General features: G+C 41.6%; 1 protein-coding gene across 6 annotated transcripts in view; it reads left to right on the forward strand.

Moving 5' to 3' along the window:
• Positions 1-25,932, forward strand: part of TTC8 (tetratricopeptide repeat domain 8) — a 41,291-nt gene that overhangs the window by 11,351 nt on the left and 4,008 nt on the right. For all 6 annotated transcript variants that reach the window (XM_045201737.2, XM_053928445.2, XM_053928446.1 and 3 more), the window contains 11 exons: positions 2,881-3,001; positions 4,382-4,445; positions 4,553-4,712; positions 4,916-5,005; positions 7,066-7,110; positions 13,216-13,301; positions 16,864-16,951; positions 18,308-18,418; positions 21,571-21,710; positions 23,068-23,242; positions 23,557-23,679. In XM_045201737.2, the coding sequence (XP_045057672.1) occupies positions 2,881-3,001; positions 4,382-4,445; positions 4,553-4,712; positions 4,916-5,005; positions 7,066-7,110; positions 13,216-13,301; positions 16,864-16,951; positions 18,308-18,418; positions 21,571-21,710; positions 23,068-23,242; positions 23,557-23,679 (1,203 nt within the window). The remainder of the gene's footprint in view (positions 1-2,880; positions 3,002-4,381; positions 4,446-4,552; positions 4,713-4,915; positions 5,006-7,065; positions 7,111-13,215; positions 13,302-16,863; positions 16,952-18,307; positions 18,419-21,570; positions 21,711-23,067; positions 23,243-23,556; positions 23,680-25,932) is intronic.

Consider the following 25,932-nt stretch of genomic DNA (forward strand, 5'->3'; position numbering starts at 1 on the left):
ATACAGTCTGATCTTCAGTCCAGCAATGGTATGTGATGGTCAAGGTCATTTTTTGTCAGGATGGAAGGAAAGTCAGGAAGATTAATATTCTCAAATGCTGATGAAATTTAAAATTTAATAATGGTTTAAGTAGATTGTATTACAGAGCTTTAAATATCAAAAATTCACACCGTTATTTTTACTTAAAAATTGGATTTTAGGAACTGAAACATATATAGCTCTATTTAGCTTTTTGAGAAAGTGAATTATTATGGAATAAAATTAAAAAGAATGTTCTTATTTGGTTTCTGAAGTTATTCATCTGGTGAGGGAGGGAGTAGTAGATTTATTTTCCTATGTTTGTTTTGCCTAATATAAAAAAATTGCACCTCTTAATATTTGAGAGGTTAGTAGGAAGATAGATGTCAAGAATCACGATGGATTGGACTCTAAGATAATGTCTGGACATGAAAATAATTTAAAAATACGTGCATGAATAATTAATACCCAACTATATAAATGATGCTATAGCAATAAAAACTTGGCTTTTAGAAAGTCAACACAGACTCCAAATCATTGTTTTGAAGCTTTATTAGCCCCTCCTCATCAGGATGAAAATTCCTGTTCCTCACTGCGGCATGCGGGGTCCATTGTCTGTCTGTCCGCTCCTGCCTTTTTCCCCAGCTTCTCTCTGACCGCTGCCTCGGCTGACCCTGAGTCTGCCACCGTATCAGCTCTCTTGGGGCTGCCAGACCTGCCTGCTTCTGTCCTCGTGTTGTTCACTTTGCCTGGCACAAGCTCTCCTCTGCAAACGCTCTCTACTCTTCCCTGTACCCCCCCAGGCAGCTGGGTGCCTTTCTCCTCCCACAGCTCCAGAGTTTTGTTATTACAGTTTCTACATAACACTGAAATTCTCAAGAGCTAGAACTAGGACTGAGGCCTGCTTATCTCTGTTCCCAGGACCTGGCAAGCAGTAGGTGCTCCTGAGTTATAAATATGGGAACCATCCAGCTGAACCAGTGAAGCCCACTTCTGCTTTACTGTTCCAACAGAAAATGCCGCAGTCCTTCTTCCCGTCCACCAGAGGGTGCTGAGCAAAGAATGCCCTTCTGAAAAATTGAAGCCGTCCGGTACTTGCAGGGCAGTATGAACTGTGGGAACTCAAACCAGGATTACTTATTTCCATCTCTGAAGTTAAACTAAGCCATTAGTCTAAGCCAGTGATTACTTTCCCCTGACCCCTAAGGATAGTTGTATAGATCTGGCAACTTTCCTGGTGTTTTATGAGTGAAAATCTCCAGTTGTTTCTATACTTCGGTGGTTTCCTCAGTTAGATGCAGTTCCAAATGAAACTGTTTTTTTTCTAACAAACAAATTAGTGTTTTAAGTCCATATTCCATTCATTTGATTCTATCAAATTTACATATAACGTTTGAAACATTTTATTCTACTTCATCTAATAAGAATCTAATAAACCTCAACCATAAGAGTACAAGCCAAAAACCCCAATCATCTAACAACTGTAATTTCACCTTAGGAACCTAAGTATATTGTGAAGATAGTCTTTATTCCCATTTCAATTACTTTAGCCCACAGAGCGATCTCTACTTTCTAATTTCTGTAGAACTATTTTCCAGACCACACACACTTGCACTGATTTGCCTTGCCATATGTTCCCATAGGCGATGAGCTCAGGGAAGTTAGGATCCATGGTTTAATCTCGTGTTCCTTCTTAGAACCTCGGCCATTGCTGTACTTGGGAGGTACTCAATACATGTGGACTGACTGACTGAATGCGCCTGGGGCTCCTTACGTGAGGGCTGTTTGGACCTCTTGCAGCTCTCACGTGCTCCTCTCTCAGTCCCTGGGCGTTCACTCAGCAGGCTTCACAGCCAGGTCCCTACTATGGTGAGCTCTAGCCCCACTCCAAGCTTCCCTCGCTGCTACCCCCTCTAGACTATAGAGTCAGTTCTATGCTGCTGCTTCGAAACCTGCCTTCTCCCCGTGTTGTCCATAGGACACCATGCTTTATTGTTCTGTGCTTCTATTCTGTAGTGAGGCATAGAGGTAAATGTTTCTGATAAAGCAGTTTTACGTGTTTAACAAAATGTTTATTGTGTATACCTTTACATCTAATTTCTCAAGGTACAGCAAGGCTATTAAGATATTTTCTAGATTCCTTAATTACCTTTTCCTCTCCTGCCCCCTTTCTAGCAGGTTTTCTACTGGCTAGATTACAAAGCAACCAAGATTGTGTCAGTTAGTTATTGGGAATAGAGAGAAGCTGATCTTAGTTAATTCAATGTTTTTGGAATGCCTGTTGTGTACAAAACATAACATAGGTGTTACGGAAAATTAAGATGTGAACAAGGTGAAAACAGCTATGTTCTGGGGAAGAAAGGGCTAACCTATGCCCAGACAATTACAGTGTCTGTCGGATATAGTAAGTACCTGATAGAAACATAAGGAGAACGCTCCGTGAGGCAGACAAGAGGGAAGCGGGTCGGAGCCCAACTGTCCGGAGGTCATCGCGGAGGACTTGGCCCTGGAGGGGGAAGCAGAAAGAGCACAGTGGTTGTATCTTTATCCACCTGTTTTCCAATTACCATTCTAGTAAAATTTTCTCTAAAGACCCTTCATTTATAAAAGGGCATGTTAGAAGTCCACAAGATAATTATCATACTTTTATTTATCAGGCAATTGATACATTTCATTGGTTGTCCCCTGATAAATAATGACCTTTCCTTCTTGTATGCGTTCCATGACATAGCCCTTTAAATTAGTATAATGCACGTGCTTACTAATCAATTCGATAATAGTAAAGGATGGCTGGCTTCCATAGGCTTTGCAGTATCTCTGATGGCGTTTAATATGCACTTCTTTTTATCCACGCTTTTTTAGGCAGCTTGGATTTTAAAAGCACGAGCACTCACTGAAATGGTGTACGTTGATGAAATTGACGTAGATCGGGAAGGAATCGCAGAGATGATCCTGGATGAAAACGCTATTGCTCAAGTTCCACGTGAGTGTTGCTTCTCCAGTTACGGAAGTGAAGCGCCCTCAGGAGGAGGAAATCTTGTGTTTATAAGATAAACACAAGACATTATGTACATAAGAAAACACTGCCTCAAGTAAATGGTCTCTCCTCCGCCTTAAGAGTACAAAGACTTTCCTTCCACAATTCAGTTATATTGTTTTAAACTTAAGGTGTGAGATGGATGTATAACAATCTTCAATGACAGCTATATCATTCATTTAAAAATATGTTATGAGAATGCATTCTATGTGAACTGCTTACCTAATATATCAGAAGATTGTTTATTTTGAGAGTCTAAACACAGGAAACATCTGAATAACAAGTGTTCTAAAAGGATTTTTTAAAGTGGTCTTCCAAAAACCTCACTTTCTTTTCATAACAGAAGACCATTTGCTCTAGTGCATGGCGTGAAGTGGTGGGGTGACTTGTTGGGCTGTGCCTGCGTGTTAGGGTTGTCACAGAAGCCCAGGCCCCAGCTTTCCGGTGAGCAAGTACCGGTGGTATTGGATGGTTACTATGACATATGGTAGCCTTGCTGGTAGTTTATTAGTTATGACAACTACTCGTCATTTGTATTTTTGGAAGGTAATAGCTATTTTAAAGCTTCAAATGGAAATTGAGAAAAACATATGTTTCGGATTAACCTGTTTTTTCCCCCATCATTTTGCTCCTTTTGAGTTAAAATAACCTAAATTCTGGATATTATGGTAAATGATCTTTTACTGGGAGAAATTTGCATGAAAAATAAACTATGCACATAAAACCAGCATTTGATGCTTTAGAGCTTCGGAGCCTGCTAGTCTGGAGCTGCGTCCCAGCTCTCCTAATGGTTGGCCTATTTACTCAACTCTCTAAGTCAGCGATTTTCAACTTTTTTCATCTTGTGGCACATGTGATCTAATTATTAAAATTCTGGGGCACACCAAAAAATATATTTTTTGCCAATCCAACCCAAAATAGATATAATTTTGATTCACACCAGACAGCTATTGTTGTGTTGGCTGTTGTCAATTTTTTACTTGATAATCTAAGGGAAGAAAGTCCACTCCCCTTGACTAAATAGTTACAGTATTGCATGTTTTAAAAATTCTCATGGCACACTGGTTGAAAATCGCTGGTCTAAGCCTTTGCTAAATGGGTTAATACTACCTACCCGACAGACTTAGTGTGAAGATTAAATGTGATAACATAAGTAGCATGATAGGTATGCACTAAATATTAGTCTCAAACACATTTCCCTAAAATATATTTCCTGTCGTTAATGTCTTTTTCACCAGGCCAGCACATTTCTGAAAATTCATTAGCTGACAGTTGTTATAATTTAGTAAATAATATGTAAATTGAATTTACCGTCTCACCTCATAGGCCCTGGAACATCTTTGAAACTCCCTGGAACTAATCAGGCAGGGGTGCCTAGTCCAGCTGTCAGGTATGTATTTCTATTTCATACCTTCCACTACTAAATATTGACCAGGCTGTTGGAGAATCTTTCTTTATCAATCTTCTTTGTATTTTAACCATGGGCCATCATCGCAGGCCACTCACTCAAGCCGGAAGACCCATCACAGGTTTCCTGAGGCCCAGCACGCAAGGCGGGAGGCCAGGCACCATGGAGCAGGCCATCAGGACTCCCAGAGCCGCCTACACCGCTCGCCCTGTGACCAGCTCATCCGGGAGATTCATCAGGCTGGGAACGGTAACTTCCGTCAGCTCTCCCATAGCCTTGTGGCGTTCTTAACGTTCTTTTTCACTGTGGTTGTAATGGAGGGTTAGGTGGAAGATTTTTAAAGGTGATCCTTTCCCCTTATGTGGTCTTTATAATTCTTATGCATACGTTTTTAATTTGGTTGATTTCAAGAGCAAGTTTTCTATTTCTTATATTATCACTTTTCTCCTTAGGCTTCTATGCTTACAAGTCCTGATGGACCTTTTATAAATTTATCTAGACTGAATTTAACAAAATATGCCCAGAAACCTAAATTGGCAAAGGTATGTACTTAAAATTATTTTATGTTATGAAGTAATGTTAGAAGTATTATTGTAATAACATTGTAGGAAATGGGTAAGAATTTGTGAAGGAAAGGCCATGTTTTGATTGAAATGGATATGTTTAATTACTGTAATAGGTAAAATTCCTCTAGGCTGGAGTTAAGGAAAGTCAATCAGAAATAAAGTATATCCAGTGTACCATTATTATAGGGAATTCTGTTTTTCCTTATAAAGAACAGTAATTTACAGCAAGGGAAGCAGGCAACAGCATCACCTTCAGGGAGCGAAGCTTAGGTCATCTGTGTATGTGTGTATTTTTTTCTTTTTCAGCTTGGTCTGTTCTCAGAAAAATAATTTTCTATCATTGAGGATTTTAGGACTGTCACAAAGAAGATAAAAAGCATGTACTCCTTCTAACTAGTAATTAATCAGGCATCTCAATAAGGATTACTCAAACCAGACAGTGACAAGCCAACTACACTAGTAATTCTAACTACTCAAAGATTAAATGCTGCTTTAGATTAAAGAGGGAGTGTTGTGTGTGTGTGTGTGTGTGTGACACAGAGAGAGAGAGAGAGAGAGACAGACAGACAGAGAGAGAGAGAGAAAGAGAGAGAGACATCAATGACCTTTCCAGTATAAAAAATCTTGCAGGTGAGTGTGGAGTAATTCAGAACTAGGAGCCCTTAGCTTCTGGAAACGGGTTTAAGCCGGGCTCAACATTTTAACTGTCATCTCTGTGAGTCTGTGCATCAGTCCTGAGCTCATTTCTAATCTCAGTTCTAATGGCATTTAACATATTTACAAACTCTCAAACACTCCAGGAAAAACCACAATGAACACAGGCCATACAGACATCAAGTTTAAATCAGGAAGAGAAATGCTGGTAGCTAGAAAGGAAATCGGACTGTAAAAATGCTGATGATATTTTCTTGATTTCTTACTTGACAGCAGTCCAGTCAACTTCCATTAGCAGAATCATAAAGCTTTTCTCATTTCTCTTTCCTGTATGAGAGTGGAGTATTAAAAGCAGCCCATGTGGAATATCTGGGTCCTGACCTTTTCGGGCCGATTACCTGGGGTGGCTGGATGGCTAGTTGATGCCAGCACTGTTTTCTAAGCAAGGAGTGCAGTCAGTGGGGGCGTTTTCCCAGTTAAGTGACGATGCTTGCAGGACAGACCTCCATGACTAGATCTCGACTGAACCAGGGTGCACACTTCCCCACTGTGCGGTAGAAGTAACGCCAGGGCTTTCTATCTTTGGCCCCCAACTGGCCTGGACTCCGCGGGACTCATTTCTAGCGCTGGCCTGGTGCTTAGGGTGTCTGCAGAGGCTCCCTGACACTGTCTGAGGGGCACTCACAGCTTTTTCATGGCGGTCGTAGTACCAGCTGCACTCTCTCTTTTTTTTAAGTTGTTTCCAAGGCTTCTCTGTTAGTAACCTTGACATCTTCCAGGGCGTCAGCCTCTTTACATGTGTAAATAATGTGACTATGGGCAAACGTAGTACTACCAACAGACAATCCAGTAAATGCTGATTTATCCAGATGAGTTGGGTGAAGGATTAAGATAAGGGTTAGAGTCATCCAAATAATAAGCAAAAAGCACCAAACTTTATACTTAAACTCGACTTTGTTTTGGAAAGAATGTCTAGGTTTTCCTATGTATAAAGTGTCATTTTAATATCATAATCACTGTAAAATATATGTAAAGTGTGTAAAAAATTGGTTGAACCTATTTTATGGCAATCCTAAAGTCAGTTTTTCCTTTGTCCCTTTGTATTAAACTAGTTTGTATAATATGAAAAAAATGTTCAGTTATTTGTTTCCCAGTTTGTAGTCTGTAAAAACAGGAATTAGTTGGAAATACCATATTTTAAAATGGATGATTATGACAAATGATGGAGAGACCCGTTACTTATAAATCCCATGCACATTAGGGTACTTTCTTATTTAGGTTCAATCTAGCTGTTGTCAACACTGCCTTTGAGTTTTGATATAATAATGGTGTGTTTTTGTTAAAATAAAATCTAATATATTTTTGGCTTTTTTTCCTTTTAGGCTTTGTTTGAGTACATCTTTCATCATGAAAATGATGTTAAGACTGTAAGTTTTGAATTCATGCTATTTTCTTTTTTTTTTTAATTTTCTGACTTTGGGGATTTAGATTCTGAAATGTTCTGTTTCTTTCCTTTCTTACCATATAAACAGATGGAATTATTAAAGATTGGAGAATTACTAGTACTTTCAAATCCATGATCAGTTTCAGTAGAAAAATTTGCGTAAATATAGAAGTGGTAAGAACTGTGCCTAATCTATAGTGTACATAGATCTCCATTAAGGGACAAATATAGATCATTGAGAATACTACATAATATGCTCGTGTTAAAGTTTATTTTCTATAGTCAGCATTGTTGATCCGTTTTTTCTGTAATCCGAATAGTGTATTAAAATAGGTTTACTAATACATCTATTTCTGGCTTCTTTGTAGTCCAACCCCTCTCCGCTATTAACATTCTATGATAGAAAATTTCAAACATATGTGCAACCAAAAGAAAAAATAAAAATCAAACAACCCTCAAAACAACAAAAAAAGAAAATCTCAAACATATAGAAGTAGAGAGAATAGTAAAATGAGCCTGTATCACCCATCACCCAGCTTCAACAATAACCACTCATCTTGGTAGCCTCTTCGTAGAGAATTTGAAGGTTATATACATATGACTTCTCCATTTGTTTCATTTTTGCATGTTAGTATGCAAATGAGCAGTAAGCTCACAGATTTTGTTAAACTGAATGTAGTTAATTCTGCAGTGTCTAATGATAGTATTTTCCTATTAGTTCAAGAAAGCAGCTTTATACTCATATAGTAAGTATTCAGGTACATAAAATTATTTTCCTCAATTTTGTTTTCTGCTGGCTTCACTCTCTAATCTCAGGGCCTAGAATAGCACCTGGCACACTGTCGGGACTCAAAAAAATATTGAATGAAAGAATAAATGTCAACCACTATGCTATGTACGAGGAAAACTAATAAAAATATGGCATTTTTCTGCATCTGCAAACCATGCAGTCTAGCAGAGGAAATGGCACTTGACATAATGAAACAGAAAGGTAATTGCCAAACTGTGACATTGTTACCAAGTAGCAAAGGGAGAAGAATATCAGAAGGGGTAATTTTAGTAATGATCCATACAGTAAGTAGGATTTTTTGGAAAAGAAGGAAAATAAATGTAAAGAAAGGGTAAAAACATGGTCAGGATGTGCAGTGAGAAAGACATAGGCCATTTCCTGCAAAATGAAAGTGCCAAAGAGACGTGTTAATGAAGTGAGTATCAGAACATGATAGCAGATTTGATACGGAGGGCCAAGGAAAGACACAGGTCAAATCTGCCTCCTAAAGATGCCATGAGAAGAATGGTTTCACTAACAGAAATAGGATAATTGAAGAAGGACGTCAGTTTGTAAAGAAGCTGAGTAATTCACCTGAAGGAGTTTTGAGTGTCAAATTATGAAAGGCCCTCCAGGTGGAGATGCCATTGCAAGTATTGAAAGATAAGTATAGGTGGGAGCCTGGGCCGGGGAGACCGAACACGGGAGTTATCTGTGAGGAAGTATTAGTGGATGTGGTCGAGAGGGACAAGAGGGAACTGGAGTTGGGGCATCTGAAAAGCCAGGCACGATTCTGTAAATAGAAGTCAGTACATGACGTTTTCACTCCGTGTCAAGCTGGTCAGAGGCTTTCAGTGTGATAGATAAAATCACATCCGTCACACTGACATTAAAAAGAAACATCACATACCATTTCATTTCATAAATGAGTAAATGCATCTATAAGTACTAGGGTACCATAAAGCTATATCTTGACTTTCTTCATTTATTGAAGAGGCATTTATTCTTTCATCCAGTGTATTTTGAGCCACTATCGTGTACCAGGCACTGTTCTAGGCCTGAGATTACCGAATGAAGCCCGCAGACAAAAATCCCTGCTCTTTGGGGGATTATAATTCTGATCTGGCAAGGAATAGAGACAATTAGCAAATTTTAAAATACATAAAATGTCACAGGATCATAAACAATTGGAAAAGAAAAGAGCAGGTAAGAGTAGATAAGGACGTGGGGGGAGATGCTATCTTGGATGGGGTGGGAGGTAGTCAGCGAAGGCCACTCTGAGAAGACATTGAAACAAAGACCTGAGTGAAGGGGGATGAGCCCTATAGTTTTATGTAGGAAGATCACACAGGTGGGAGAGAACCTTAACTGCAAAGGACCTGGGTGGAAGCGTGACTGGGCTGTTCACGGAACAGTAATGAGGCCAGCGTGGCTGGAGTGAGGTCTGCGAGCAGGAAGGTGGTAGGCAATTTGTTTAGGAAGCAGACAGGTCAAATGCTGTTTGTAGGTCAGCCACCGTGATGATGTCTTTATTAATAAATTCATGTCCAGGATGCTTCTCTACGCCTTGGCATTTACCGAATGTTGAGGAATACGAACTAGATTGAAAACGAAGATTTATTCTCTGCCATAACTGAATTTATAGTCTAATAGCAGACTTTAACCTTTACATAGCATGTAAGTATTATAGAATGCCTCTGTAGTTCTTTATCTACACTGATTTTAAAAAGTTGATCTTAATAGGGCAATGACATTTAAATTTTTTATATAAGCAGAAAACCTTTTTTTAAAAAATGAGATCTTACCCAGACTCTAATACATAAACAGACAGAAGTGGAGCTGCTTGAACTGAAGCAGAAGTAGCAGACTAATAAGAAACGTTAATGTGTTGCCTTTCACACACCTTCTACTGTGGACCTGGCCCACAACCCAGGCATGTGCCCTAGACTGGGAATTGAACCTGTGACCCTTTGGTTCACAGGCTGGCACTCAATCTACTGAGCCACACCAGCCAGGGCTACCTGGGGAATTTGAAAAGAATGGATTTCTGGTTCTATGCTAGACTTCTTTAATCAGAATCCCAATCTGGTAAATGTGTTGGTAATAAAATCTCCAAAGGCAGTGCTAGTTTTCAACCACGACTGGGGACTGCTACTTAGAAAATAGTATGAAAACCAATGCTAGGCCTTCTGATGTCGGAACACAGACCTGAAGGCCAGGGCTCTGTATAACAAACTAACAAACAAGAGGGGGCGTGTCTCCTGGCTCAGTGAAAGGAATCAACGAAATAAGAGAAAAGGCACAACAAAAATGACTCTCAAATTTATCTTCGTAAAGGCAGTGATACAAAATGCTGTTGAGAACTGGAGTCTCCATTTATAAATGTTATAGTTTTATTCTTGGGAACAGAGAGAGAGAATTAATGCACTAGAAACGAGCAACATTGAGCACAATTTTTGATTCTTTTTGAAATAGAATCTTATACTTTATTAAAAAAACACTGTTCGGAAAATTAGTTTAAGGACTTCTTGTAGACATTTGATCAATGAAGAAATTAAAAATATATATAAACCAGCAAACGACAGAATATTTCACAGATTTGGTTGGACTTACAAAGCAATCACACAGGAAAACAACCTGTTGATTCATAGATATCTCTATATGGTGCACAGGAGTAAAACCAAAAGTGAAATGACAATAGAAGGGGGAAATATATACATCAAGCATGATTTAAAAATATTAGTGTTTGTTAAATACAAAAGAGCTTATGTTAATTTGTCAGTACTTTCTTACTAACAATGAAAATGTAAATTAAAGACATTTTGGACTTGGGCTTTTGCATTTATGAACTTTGAAAAAATGCTGGGGGGAAATGGAATAAATTATTATATATTCTAGATATTTCAAATAGTATAATAATTTGGAAAATACTATGATAATATATAGCAGGTAGCTATAAAGATACTAAATTTTTTTCTGTAGTTTCACTCCTCAAGAAATTTCATGAAAAAGTAAAGTGCCATATTTGCAAAGGTGTTCATTATAGTGTTAGTTGTTGTAGCAGAAAATCTGAGAAACAACCTAAAAGTTCAATGACAGAAGATGAGTTTAGTAAGTTATAGTAAATTAAGCAATGAATTTTATGCAGCCGTTAAAAATCATAATCATAAAAACTAAGCAGAAACATGAAAAGTCTTTACTTCATAATGCTAAGCTATCTAAGTATACCACTTAGCATTTTAAATAGAATCGTCACTCTAAAAGAAATATTCGTGACTGAAACTACAAGGTGTTACCTAAAAATGAAAACGACTGTATTAGAGATTAAGACGAATTAATTCTACAAGCATTTGTGGAGTGCATGCATTGTGCCGGCAGCTTGGATTACAACAGTGACTAAAAGACTTACACCTGATGGCACTAATGGACATTAAGTCTAGTTCCACTTCATCCCCCCACCCACAATTTTCAATAATAATGTCATGGCAAGTTTCCGTTTATAAGTTTAGCTATAAGTGAGGGCCAGTAATGAAATGCTTATAATCACATTCTGCATGTTATTTTTATCTGCCTACCTCTAGTACATGTACTCTATCTTATAGAACTTACAGCAATTTGTTTTGTTTTTATTTAGTAAAGAGCACAGATTGGTGGCTCTTCTCTTTTCCTTTCGATTCACTAGGTTAGTTATTCATTTGCTGGGGTTACTCGTTGAACAAGGCGCTGCTGAGTGCCTCTGCATTTGGCCCGTGGTGTGTTCCGAAGTACTGCGGGGGACGAAGTCCTGTGTCTGTCTCCCACTGGCCGGGGCCTGACTTGTCGAAATTCTGTTGGGGACCAGATTGTGCCATGGAACTGTCGCTTCACATGTTCCCACACATATTATTTTCTGAGTGGAATAAGAATTTAGATAATGAACAGAAAGCATGCATTTTTTTATGCTTTTTGTATGTTTTGAAACTGAGCCAAAAAAAAAAAAGAATTCTGTTTTTTAACATGGTGAAGAAATCAAAGGTGCTTTCATACCAGTTGCTTTGGGTGGCCACCCATATGCATTTCTAAGCATATGATAGTTGTATGTGTCTTGTTTTTAAATTTCCACAGCTTGCAAGTAGAGATGTTGATTTTTCAAGTCTGTTAGACCCCAGCATGGTGACACCATTTTTTAAATCATTTGCATATTTGGGAGTCTCCCTTGGAGCAAGAGAAGATGAGGAACACCAAGAAATGTTACTACTAGCTTTGCAGCAGGAGATCCAAGGAATGTTTCTGGCATTTATTTCAGTTTGAAAAGAGTTAAGAAATGGACAATAATATGGGATACATTCTGAGATAATCAGAACTGAACATCTAAGAGTGACTTTAACTAAATTGTAGGCCATCATGATTACACTAGTACTGTCTAAAGAATAAAAGGTTTTCAGCCTTGTGAGAAAAAATAGTATTATTTTAAAAATCTGAATTCTCTTTTTAACTAATAACTTGCGTTTTTGTTCACCGAATCTTTACATTAGGTTTCTATGAGCTTCAAATTTGTATAAAGATCGGTTTGCTTTTCTCTTGTCCAAATGGTTTCCAATTCTTCTGTATAAAATTCTGGTTCCTATTTAGTCATTTCTTGTTGTGTCTTGAATAAACATGAGAAGGAACAAGTGAACTATAAGACATGAGAGCGATGGGGTAAACACATATAAAATACGAAAGCCATTAAGGAGATTGTTCTCAGTCTGCAGCAAAGGGAAGTCTGGCCCCTAGAGTTACTGGAACGTGAGGTGACATCAGAATAACGGAACGAAGGTTTCTGAAGATGGCAGTTACCCAAGTACCCAGCTTCCTCATGATCCCGTTTCCCAAACCTCTTTCCACCTGCTTTCGTGACCTTTTTCTATTTCTCCAGGTCTCTAGTTACAGCGGCGCCTGCAGTAAGGCCAGGCTAACACGCCAAAGGCCCGACTGCCGCTGAGTTTGGGGGCGTTTTGAATCATTAGACAGTCGATCCATGGTGGGGAGAGGGTAAAAACTTACGGGTTTTAAAATGTCAGTTTTGTGCCTTGTATGTTAAAATTGTATGCAAACATGCTGTACCTCGGCTTCCCTTTAATCAGCGTTTACTTCTCCGCTGCTGTCAGCCCTCCGGTCTGGAACGGATTGTTCAGGGAAAATTGGCGGGGCCATCTGGAAACACGAGCAACTTGAGCTGCTCTCGGGTTTCTAATGCATGTTGTGATTGATGCTAATTATATGGTTTATTGCATTATTTGCTGTTTCTGTTTATTGTTAGGAAAGAAAATCCTAACCTAACATGGCTTGTTTTCAAAGGCTTTGGATCTGGCTGCCCTCTCCACAGAGCATTCGCAGTATAAGGACTGGTGGTGGAAAGTGCAGATTGGCAAATGTTACTACAGGTAAAATTGGGGTGATCTGCGAAGGCCACATATTGGAGAGTTTCAAACCTGATCGTTTTTGAGGGGGTGGGGGGTAGATTTTTCTCATGAAGAAGTGAGAAAATCTTTGGCTCCCTTGAGAAAGCGTTTACTTAGCCATTACATGGTGGCACAAAGAACCGACACCTTTAGAATAATAAAAGTGTAGAGCTGGGAAGAGGGAATTTGAGGCCATCAGTCCGACAACCCTTTCCGGATGAGGAAGCCGAGGCCAGAGAAAGGCTGTGCTTTGCATCAGGAACCGGCTGGTAACAGGCCTGGGACTAGGATCGAGTCTGTTGATTCCCACTCCACACACAGCTCGGCTCCCGTTTTCATTTGCGCTGTTGCCTCACGGCACCTTGGAGGGAGGTGCTACTATTACCCCTTGTCCAGATGAGGGACACTGAACCTCAGAAAGGTGAAGCGATTTGCTCAAATTCATATGGCTGATAAGCACGTGGCAGAACAAGAATTTGAGCTCAGCATTTTGATGCTAGTTCTCTTGCCATTTGCACAATTCCATAGTGTTTGTCTAGGGTCTGAGTATTCTTTCATCAATTCATTTACTACTTAAGTACATTTTTAAGGTAATTAACTGAGAGAGCAGAAAAGTTCTAACCACGGTCATAAACATTATACAGCAACTGGTAAATAAGATGTGAGACTTGTTGCCTGATACTGAAATGTACCTGGAGCATTTGAAAAGTGGAGACAAATGGAAAAGTTGTATTTCATAAAGATACGTGTCTTTTATTATTCAAGAACAAGGTAGACCGGTTACTGTGAGCATCGTTCAATGTTTAGAAACTCCAGTTTTCAGGCAAATACTGTGAGGAAAAGGACATATATAAATCAAACCAAAGGGATGCTTTTTCTTTTACTGTTGAAATTAAGACTACTTTTTAATTAGATATTTCACATTGAACTCTATTTTTTTTTCCTACTGTTAGACTGAGGAAGTGTTTTCTACTAAAAGGTAATTTTAGACCATTATAACATTAAACTCTTATGAATATAATTTCCAGAGACAAGCTTGAAATTGTGAGCTTTTAAGCAAAACCTTCAGGAATCTTTAATAATTAAGGGCAAGCACAACTCAGATTCCTTGTGCCATCCGTATAGGATGACATTTAAATGAGCATATTTTGTCATATTATCATTCTCCTCTGTTTCTTAATAGCTTCTCATCTTTATTATGGATGTATTATTCATTTATTCATTCACTCACACACTCGGCAAAATGTTTAACGAGCAGCCAGAGTTCAGGGAGGGGTACCAGGCGAAGGAGCCCCAAGCCGGCTTCGTCTCCCTGCTCCCGCTGGCCCCTCCCGTGCAGCAGAACTTGCTCCCTCACTGCCCGGTACCGCCCTGCCCTCGTTCTAGCCTCAGTGTCTTTCGTTTGACTCTTACATCAGCTTCTTGTGTGAGTTTTCTGCTGCAACTTTATTTTTTTGCGCCAATCAGTCCTCCCTATACACACGGTCCAAGTAACTGTTGTGAAAAAGCAGCTCTTGCAGCATTCTTCGGTAAACTTCCATTACTTTCGGAATGAAGCCTGGACTTCAGGGGCGGTGTCCTCGATCTTGCCTCGGTCTGCACGTTCGCCGGGATCTCGCACTTCCCCCTTCCGCCCCGCGTCCTCCTTGGCGGTGAGATCAGGGCAACGCGGCATTCCCCGGACGCTTATTCTGTTTGCTTCTGTCTGAAGTGCCCCTTCCCTCCCCTCCCCTGTCGGTCAAAATACTGCCTGTCACCCCCTCCTTGAAGCTGTACGGGTTCACCCCTGCTCTGTGCTCTCAGAGCTCTTCTTTCCTCTCGGTCAAAATACCAGATTTATCTGTGAGCACGTTTCATCTCAGTCCTTGCTGGTGCCCTCGGGACAGGGTCGTTATCTCCGTTTTTGCATCTCCTTACCGCGGTGAAATGCATGCAGTTGGTGCTTCTCGGTGTTTCTGGAATCAAATGGCAGAGAAGAAGTTGGCAGTTGGTAGGGATTATCCCTGCACTCTGACTCTGTGTTCATGAACTTGCCTGATGTGTTCATTATACTCTCTTTGAACATGGCCCACTCCATTTCCTTTGCACGAGAACCCATGTGGTAAATCCCTTTTTGATAGTACTAGAAGAAATTGTCTCTTGAGGATGCAGTAATAAAAGACACATGACCCACCTTTCTTCTTCGGTTTCTGGGTAGCTCAATAGCTCTGATTGCTTTTTTTTTAAAAAAAAATTGTTTATCCTTCCATCTCCATTGTTTTTTAAAAAATCAGTTTCTGTTTTTATATTCTTGTTCTGTGTCTTTTGGTTGTAACCCCTTTTAAATCATTTTGGGAAAGAGGCAAGTTACTAGATAAAAATACACATTCGCTCGTGGGATATGAGGTGTTCATGGAAATCAGTGATGAGCTTCAGCCGTCACTGATTCAGCCGTGTTTTAGACTCGCATGTTTAATTGAAGTTGTTATATAAATGTGTTGTTTTCCAGAACTTTTAGAGTTCTTTCATACAGTTTTCTAAAGACTCCTTGTAAAAGTTGTGACACCTTTGAAGAGGTGGGGACTTCTGCCATACCGCACATCCTCTCATTTTAGGGCAGTTTTTGGGGGGTCACTTTTACCCCCTTTAACCTTATGTTTTTCAACAGCTGTTGGGAGACAGCCACACCAACGCTTGAGGCTTAGGTTAGGGAAGAAGATCAAAGCTATGTTTTCCAGCCTTTAAATGAAGGTAGCACAGTGGAACATACTGTGTATTGTCCTGACTTTATTTCACAAAATAAAAGCAACGTTAAAGTGCGTAAGTAGCTCTGAGAGGCTGGGGATGATTAGTTCTTAGAAAGCCTTTCTCCTAAGATTAGCCCGACAGACCTGATAAGGACCGGCTGCAGTGAGCTGTAGTGGTCGGTTTAGGGGTAACTGAGTGTTCCCTGGGCAGAAGGGCTGGGTGGGGACGCCAGGACGGTTATAGTTAGGCAAGGAACAAGTCTCTTTTGTAGATGAGGGCAATCAGTATCAGATACAAAAAAAGGGAAAGAAAATGTTTCTAGAATAATGAAATGGTATAGCTTTGTATTCAAGTGGCAATCACTGCTTATATTGAAATTGTGTAAGAATGGCTTTAAATATGAGATTTTGTCTCAGAGCAAAAGATGTTTTCCAAGAAAAGCCATCCTTCAGTTCTTCCAGGAAAACAGAGACTCTAAGCGTTTATTCAGGTCACTCGCCATGTGTCCTGCTGATCATAAGCCAGTGTGACCTGGCTCACCAGCAGCTTTTAGTCCTGCTGTGACTAGACTGCCACCAGACTCTTTACCCGGCACTTGAGGGCGAGATCGCGAGCATGGGAAATGGGCACCTTTTGGCTAAACTGTATAAACTGCACGTTAATATTAATACGTGTGTAGGACTTTACCTCCTAATTTATTACATGCTTACTCTTACAGATATAATCTGTCTCTATTCATATCCTCAGGGTATGAATAAATGCTACATAGTATTTCTTTTTAAGATGAATGCCTAATTTTTTTAATGGCTATTTTCAGGTTAGGAATGTATCGTGAAGCGGAAAAACAGTTTAAATCAGCCCTGAAACAGCAGGAAATGATAGATACATTTCTCTACTTGGCAAAAGTAAGTATTCGTAGTCTGAGTGAAACCTGCCTTCTCAGAATAACTGTTGAAACGCATGGGGAGAGTTGCCAGTTTCTTCAGGAATGTTTTGGCAGGTTAATGTGTTCAGACTTAACTCATTTTTCGTTTTAGCAAGGGAAAAGGTGAGACTGTAAGGAGAATAACTGTTTGAGGAGAAATTGATTGCCATGACAAATAAGAACCCCCCTTTGAAAGATTAACCGTTGGAGCCGAAGAAAATACCACGGGCTTCGTATCCCCGTGGAGACTGTTAGGTGGAAGATGGGGTGTTTCCTACAAGACGCTGTCTTCCTCCTAAGCTGACTGTACCGGACAGGATTGTGCTTATGTAGGTCCTTTATTTCTCGGCTCTGCCCTAAGAACAGAAGCAATATTTCCCCTTTGTGGGCCATCTGCTCAGGATGAAGTATTGCATCAGGTGTATTCCATACAGTTTAACCCCTGTAGCAGCCCCACGAGGTCGGGTTCAGTGTTTCCTTTGTACTGTTAGGGAAGAGGAAAGGTAAGGAGGGTGAGTAAGATTTCAGGGTCACTTGGCTGTTAGGAGCCAGCATTCAGCCCCAGGACTTGGTGATTGTAGCGCCTCCCACCCACTGGCCCATAGTGCCCCCCGACAGCCACAGCAGGAGTGAGGGGGCACCTAGAATTGTCAGCTTTAGGACAAAGTTGCTTCTTGACCCTCACCAAGGCTCTTTGATGAAGTGGTGGTTACGACGTCATCTGCCGTGTCTCTTAAGAATTTTTTCAATTAAAAAGTGTGGTACAGGAGTTGAAAAGATGAGATATGAAAGGAAGTGCTACTTCTCCCTAAACAGGGTATTAAAAATGAGCATCCTAAACGGAAACAAAACGAAAGCTGTGCTGTATAAACTTAGCGTGCTAACCTCAGTGTGTGTACAGGGGTTTTCAAGGATGCTTGAAGTTATCTGGTACCTAAATCTGCTATACATTATATATTAAACTTAAATTCTTAAAAAGGTTTCTAAGAATCACAGTAGTCTTACAGTTTTCTAACAGCTTGAAATTAAAATTCAGGTCACAGTACTTGACAATCTCTTGCCATATGGTTTAAAAATGTACTCTTAATTTTAACTATTGCTAAATACATGGTTTAACCTGTTTCTTCAAAAATTAATTTGTTTAAATCCACGAAATCTTCATATACAACATGTAGGAGTAAAACTATACCATCCTTGTTGGAAGTTAATCCTATACAATGTTTTCCTGTAAACCTAGGAGGTAATTTATCACTAAGCAATTATTATAAACTTGTCATAACAAACACTGTATTATTTTAAGAGCCAATACTTTTACTGAAATGCGTCTTGGTTTTAGGTTTACATCTCGTTGGATCAGCCCGTGACTGCTTTAAACCTTTTCAAACAAGGATTAGATAAGTTCCCAGGAGAGGTAACCCTGCTCTGTGGAATTGCCAGGATCCATGAGGTGAGGTTCCAGGTACTGCAAGTGGGTGTAAAACGGAGGGTACGTGCTTCTTTCGTCAGCCCGTAGTCTTGTGGGGTCCCAGCGAGGAGAAGAATTTATAAAACTGTGATTGTTGGCCTCTAGTCTACCAACGGAGTAAGCGATTTTAGTGTGTGCATTTAGTCAAGCTGACGTTTTATCGTGAAGATAGTTTTCCCTTTCGGAATATAATTTTGATAAGCATGTAAGTAGAAGACTTCGATCATTCAATAAAAATAGTACGTCAGTCCTCTGTATCTTTGAGTGACTCCACAGTGAACACGAACAGAATTTTGACCAAGAAGCTTAGAAAGGAAGGATAATAAAATAGATCATGAGCCCAGTGGCTTTCATGCATCATGTGGATCACCCCGATGCAATTGGAGCTCTTGGACCTCCTGCTCGGCCTTCTGCGCACTCAGTCCCTCTGCCGGTCATTTCTCAGGCCGGAAGTGCTGGCAGAGACCTAGAGAATGCCGACACCTTTAGCACGTGGTTGCCCATCTGTATTCCCTCCAAGCCTCCACTGTAGTCACTGCTGCTTTGGCTGGGTTGGGCCGACGCCCTGAGCAGATCCTGTGATCTGCCACCTTCTTCCTTTCCCTGCTCTGTCCTGGCTGGGAATAGGAGGAACCTACATTTCTGTAAGCGTACAGGGGAGGGCTTTGGGAGAAAAGTCGAATTTCACTTAGCACTCACAGGAAGAAAGAGGTAGAGAGGAAAGCAGCCTACCTGTGGGGACAATGTCATGTTCAAATGGGTGATCAGGAGTAAGCACGGACTTGAAATAGTCAGACTCCGCATCTCCCCTTGAATTTACAGTTAACTTCCCTTAGGGCAAAGCTTACCTACCACACAGAGATTCCCCGTGTTTCCTTTTTCTCTGCATGTGACTGTGGCTTGAGAGTTCATTCGTGAAGTTTGTTCCGACTGCATGTGCCTTTAGAGATTTTCTGTATGTACATAATACTTTTCTCTTTTCCCTTGTTATTTTCTTTTCATTTGTCACTTTCATATTGGCCTTGTGTCTTTTAAATCTTTCCTATTTAAAAATGAACACGTGCTGCCTGTTATTGCCCATTGCTTGTTTTGTACAGAAACTTGTTTAAAATGGTTTACCCTTGCTAAATTTATTTAGTAGTGGTTTGAATTTCTTGGGAGGCATTTTGTTTATGAATTCACAATGCAGGTCTTTATTTGAATTGTTCTTTGTTAAAAAGTGCTTGAAATTGGAAGCATCACCGTAGGAAATATTATGCTTGTGGTCCGTGAACTTGGTACAAAAATGACTTAGGGGATGTCCGAGGGGTGCGGTCCATTCTCTCCCTACGAAAGCAGGTGGATGCAGGCATTTGTTGAACAAGCGCACCAGGTGCTTCTGTGTTTTGCAGAAAATTTTAGCTACCTCTTCTCTTAAGGAGCTAAATCCTGGCAGGACTTTGAGTGAGAATCAAATGTGAAGCGTGAGTTTGGATCAACCTACGAATGTTTTACTGGGGTTTTATGGGACTAATAAGTAACACCCTGGGTCCTCACTCCAAGTTGAAAACCAGTTGAGAGGTCGATACAATACACAGACAAATAGAGGATAAACTATTAGCTTTATCACTGATAAAAGCAGAATTGGAGCAGGTGGCTTTAGATCTGTGACCCAAAGGACTTAACCTCTGAGTATCCTACCTCTGAGTTAAATGGACTAAGCCACCGTGTCTGACCTGACCGTCCGCCCTGCAGACCCTCTGCCCCACGGCAGGGCAGAGAACATGGGCGCCGTGCAGGCCGGCTGGCTCCCAGAGAGACCCAAAGGGGCCGAGACATCCATGCTCTGTGTGCCGCATGAGGAGGAGTGGGGAGAAAGGCCCCAAATATCGTTCTAATATCAGCATTTCTCAAAGTGTTGACCAGAGATTCCTGGGGATCCTGAGACCCCTTTCAAGGAGTCCACAAGGTCAAAACTGCATTTATAATACTAACATTGATGAGATTGGTGGTAATATTAATGGATGTAATTTTTGATATCGAACGATGAAATGCTCTTATTTTTATAATGACCCCTCAATTCTACTACAGACCTAACACTACTCAAAAAAAAAAAAAATCCTTAAGTAAAAAACAAAAAAAAACACCCAAACTGAAATCCATGGGGGTTAAAAAAATTCCATGAGATAAAAAAGCATTGTGTGGTGCTTCTTTCAGTCATTGGAGTCTTGGATGTATTAAAATATGTTATGATTAAAATCAAACAAAAAATATGAGTCCTTACGTGGTAAGAACAAGCGGGTGGTTCACACAGTAACTGCCCTGTCAGCTGAGAGGCAGAAGAGAGCTGTGTGAAGTGAGGGCTGTCGGGACAGTTCCACGAGGGATGTGGAGCCTGAACTGGCCGTGAAGGTGGATTTGAAAGCTGTGAATATTATTAGTAACATGAAATACATTTACTTGTGATTATTGGGGAGACTCCTGTTATCCTCGCTACTGTTCTTCCCCACTTTGGTGTATCCTGTGTGCAGCCAGCAAATTATTCTTTAAAAATGTAAAGACAATCGTGTTACTCTTCTGCTCTTAACTCTAATGGCTTTTCCTCGATTTAGAAAAAACCCTGAGGCTTCTGCCATGGCTACCAAAGCTCCTGGCTGCCTCTTTGGCCTCCTTCTGCGCCCCTCTCCCTCTGCAGCCTCACTGGCTTTTGTGTGGTTCTTACGCATGGCAGGTGTTCCCACCTGAGGCTGTTACAGTTGCCATTTCCTCTGCCCAGGTGTCGCTTCCTCAGTTGTGCACAGGTCTCGGCCCCTCCCTTCCGTCAGGCCTGCTCACCTGGCACCTGCGCCTGAGCCCCTTCTGGGGCAGCACCCGCCCTGTCCCCTTAGCCGGCTCTGTTCATCTCTGCACCCCTCCCTTGTCCTTGTCGCGTCACGTATGTTCCTTGGTTTGTCTTCCCACCAGAGGTAGCCTCCTGGAGGACAGTCACTTGATCTTTTTCTGCCTGCCTTGTGTCCCCAGGGCCTAGAAGAGAGTCTGGCACACATAGGCTCTTAGCGAATATTTACTGAATGAAAGAATGTAAGTCAGTCGGAATGAAGTAATATCTTGGCAATATTAATAAAGTATTGCTCCCCTGTCTTGATGGAAAGTAGGAAATGAACGACATCTCATCTGCTGCCGAGTGCTACAAAGAAGTTTTGAGACAGGACAACACTCACATGGAAGCCATCGCGTGCATCGGGAGTAACCACTTTTACTCCGACCAACCAGAAATAGCTCTCCGGTTTTACAGGTGCGCCTCGCCTTTAGTTTGTGAAACTACTTTCCTGTGCGATGTGGGTGAAACAGTAATAAAGATGGAGCGAAAATGTAGAGAAATAATATATAGGCCGTGTCTGTATGAGACTAAAAATTCAAACACCCAGATGTTTTACGAGCATTTAAAGTGACATCTAATAATTAGGAAATGCACAGGTATTTGGCATCGTGTAGAAACACACCTGGATCATCGCCTGAGTTTTTAGCACTGTGGCAGCGTATGAATTAGCCATTTTCTCATCGACCAGTAACAGCCGAGCAGTGACAAGCAGCATCTCTCACCACCTCTGCCTTCCTTAGTTCTGCTGTGTGTGACATAAAGACCCCGAAGCTGAAATGGTGATGAGATTTGCGGAGCGATAGGCCCCAGGTTCTGAGCCCCACTGAGGACCAGAAACAGGATCCCGGGTCTTGTGAAGTACTGTCGACTTTTGTCCAAATAATTTTTCCATCTCCATAAATTCCCTTCTCTGGTTCTCTTTCGAACACATACTCATCTTATCCTACAGTTAGTTTCTGGGTTAGTTTTTACATTTTGATTTCCTCTTTGGCCCTCACATAATATACAAGGAGGTAACTGGCAGCTGGCAAGAGTTCTCCTCAAATATAGTTGAAACATAAAACACAATAATATAAGTGCTGTCTTGTCACATGCAGCCTGTTCTAGTCCCCTGCCCTAAAGTGGGTCATGGGCTCCTCTGTGCAGCGGGGGTAGAGTCATTTGCTTACTTGAACTTGCTTGTCCTTTGGGATTAATGATGCATAGAAGCCAACTGGGCTGCTTGAGCTGCAGCATGAAAGCTAAGTAGGTAACACAGGGATCCACTGGCGCTCTCGTCTTCCTCGCTGGGAGCCAGCGGAGCTCAGTAGATGCAGCTAAACCACAGAATACTTGTAACCAAACAGGATCCAGTGCAGCTGAAAGCCTGGGGCTAAATGCTGAACTCAGTTCTCAAACTAGATCAGAGGGTCTTAGGAGTTTATCTACGGGCACCAAAGCTTTATGAGCCAAAAATATGTGGGTTTTACTTTACATGACTATTTTTGTTTTTCTTATTTTGGTTCTCTGACAAAGCTTTTGGGGGAAAAAAACTTACATAAGTTGTTTTTTGACCTTGCCTTTGGACACATTTTCCATAACTAGTACTGTTAAAAAAAAGACCTACTTTTGTATTTGCTTTAGCATGATTTTCATTGACTGCAATACTTTCTATTTATATTTGGGTGTGTTAAAATTATACAATACATTCATTTCTAAATTTGTGAAAATACATGTGTTTGACTATTTATAAAGTCAGTCTGACACCGAAGTCTGTGCGCTCTTTTCAAAGACGACTCCTGCAGATGGGGGTTTATAACTGCCAGCTTTTTAACAACGTGGGGCTCTGCTGCTTCTACGCCCAGCAGTATGACATGGCTCTGACCTCCTTCGAACGCGCCCTCTCTCTGGCCGAAAATGAAGAGGAGGCAGCTGACGTCTGGTACAACTTGGGGCATGTCGCTGTGGTACGTTGTTCCTCTAATACAGTGTCTGTCGGAGAGAAGGTAGCACAGGTTAGTCTGAAGCCCTTTTCCGGTATCGTGAATTCAGGTTGGGTAGCGGTCTTATGTAGCAATTCAGAGATGTCTAAGAGTCAGCGTCACTCATTTTATATTCCCAGGTTAAATCCTCTCACACACCACTCACGCTCGACTCCTGCGATGGGTACTCGTTGCTTCTCCTGCGGGAGCAGAAACGATTGATAGGAAGAAAGATGGGAGGAGATGGCAGGGGGAAGCGCGCGGGCTCGCGGGTGCGCAGGCACGCTTTTCCTTTGCAGGGGATAGGAGACACGAGTTTGGCCCATCAGTGCTTCCGGCTGGCTCTGGCCAACAACAGCAACCACGCCGAGGCCTACAACAACCTGGCTGTGCTGGAGATGCGCAAGGGCCACGTGGAACAGGTCAGTGAGCGCGAGAGGCCCCGTGGCACTCTGCTCTCTTCACAGAAAAGCTGTCACGTGTAGCACCTTCACCTGCTGTGATTGAACCGTGAGCTCCAGAGCCTGGCCAGCCTGGGTTTGAATCCCAGCCCCGCCGCGGCTTAGGGACGCGACCTTGCCCAGGTTCCCTAGCCTGTATCCAAAAGAGAGCACTTGATTTTGTCAGGACAAATCTGTACCTCCCCGTCTTCACTATTTTAGGGAAATGTTGCTCCATTACACCCCCCCTACCCCCACCCCCACCCCCACCCCCACCCGCACCCGCACCATCTGGCTGCTCAAGCCCAAATCCTCGGAGCCACCTGGGAGCCTTTTTTTTCCAGCCGCCTCTCCTGCTACCGCGTGTCCCCAGCGTGGCCGGCAAGCCCTTGTCAGGACTACCTCCAAGCCACATCCCGAACCAAACCCCTTTCCTACCCACCACCCTCTTCTCCAAACTGCTCTCACGTCTTGCCTGGATGACTACAGGGGTCTCCTAGCTGGTCTTTGTTTCCACGTAGATCAGCAAGTAGGTGTGCCCTAGAGAACATCCTTCAGAACACCTCAGGGATTTAAAGAAAACAAGATTATTTTGTCACTACTTGCTTAGCATGCTCCGAAGGCTTTCTCTTTTCACGTGGAGTAAAATCTGCACTTCAGACCTTGACCTACAAGGCCCCACCTAATGTGGCCTCTGGCTCCCTCTCAGACTACACCGTCATCACCACCGTCATCCCCCTTACTTACGGTTTTAGTACCCGCGCTCAGCCATGGTCCTAAAGTAGTAAACGGAAAATTCCAGAAATAAACAATTCATGCGTTTTTACTTGTTCGCCATCCTGAGTAGCACGATGAAAGCGTGCGCCATCATCCCACTCCCTGCTGCCCAGGACGTGAATCGTCCCTTCGTCCCTTCGTCCAGGGTGTCCATGCTGCCCTACTAGTCACGCAGTAGCTGCATCTCGCGGTCATCAGATCGTCATCAGAGAGAGAGAGAGAGAGCACGCATGTGTGACGACATTTATATAACTTTTATTACAGTATGTTGTCATAATTGCTTTGTTTTACTGTTACTGTTGTTACTCTCTTCCTGTGCCTGACTTATAAATTAAACTTCATCCTAGGTATGTATGTGTAATAAAGAACATAGACTGTATAGGGTTTGGCATTATCCTTGGTTTCAGGCCTCCACTGGCGGCCTTAGAGCGCACCCCAGCGGATGAGGGAGGACTGCTGTACACCGGTGGTACAGACTTCCGCACGCAGAGCTGCCTTGCTGCCCTGCACACGTGCAGCGACCGTCCTTCGTGCAGGGCCTTGGGAAAGTTCTTTCAGGTCCTGCGGTGACTTTTCCTTCTGTCACTGAGGCCTTAGCTTAGTTACCAGCTCCCCAGAAAGGCCGTCCCAAACATCTGTGTAAGGGAGCCTCAGGCACTGTCGGGCCTCCTGCTATTTATTTTCTTCACAGTGCTTATTGTTTTATCAGATATTTTCCTGTTTACATCTCGAGTGTCAGCTGCTTGAAAGTAGGGACCTTTTCTGGCTTCTAATTGCTATATCTCCAGTGTCAAAAACAGTGCCGGCCAGCGGTGGGTGCTCGGTCCCTGTTTGTGAAACGAACGGGTGATATGTAACTCGGGGTGGTAGCAGCACCCTGCAGTGTCTTTGTGAAGATTAGCAGGTGGCGCACACGAAGCACTTGTCCGAGTAGAAGCATAATATTGGGCACATGGTAGATGCTCAAGAAATTATATTATTATTATAAAAGAATTTTAAAATGCTAAGTACACACTATTAGTGGTAACCAAGGGGATATTGTTACATTCCAGACTTTAGAGGTGAAGACACAGAAACTCAAGGCGGATAAGTAACTCCCCAAGGTCACAGACACAGTGAGCCGCATGCCGCCTGCTCTGCTAGGCAGAAGGGTAAACTTCTAACTAAACCAGGAAAAAAACATTATTGGATGTTGCCTTTTTTTCATAAATTCCCCCAAAGTAAATAAGATGGATTTGTATTTTACAAACAAGAGCTAACACCTCGTTCTGTCCTGAAACTTTTCCTAGGTCCCTGTGAAGCAGGTGCTTTCTGTGATTTCCTTTCCTGCTTACTTATCATAGGTTCTCCAGTATCCAGTTGATTTGAAATGTTTTGGTAAAAGGTTTCATGATCCTAACCCCATTTTATTATTAATCATACTTCAATTAAAAAAAGAAAATAGCCAGTCATGAAACA

This window comes from Desmodus rotundus, chromosome 7 (assembly GCF_022682495.2).
Source record: "Desmodus rotundus isolate HL8 chromosome 7, HLdesRot8A.1, whole genome shotgun sequence".
Lineage (NCBI taxonomy): Eukaryota > Metazoa > Chordata > Mammalia > Chiroptera > Phyllostomidae > Desmodus > Desmodus rotundus.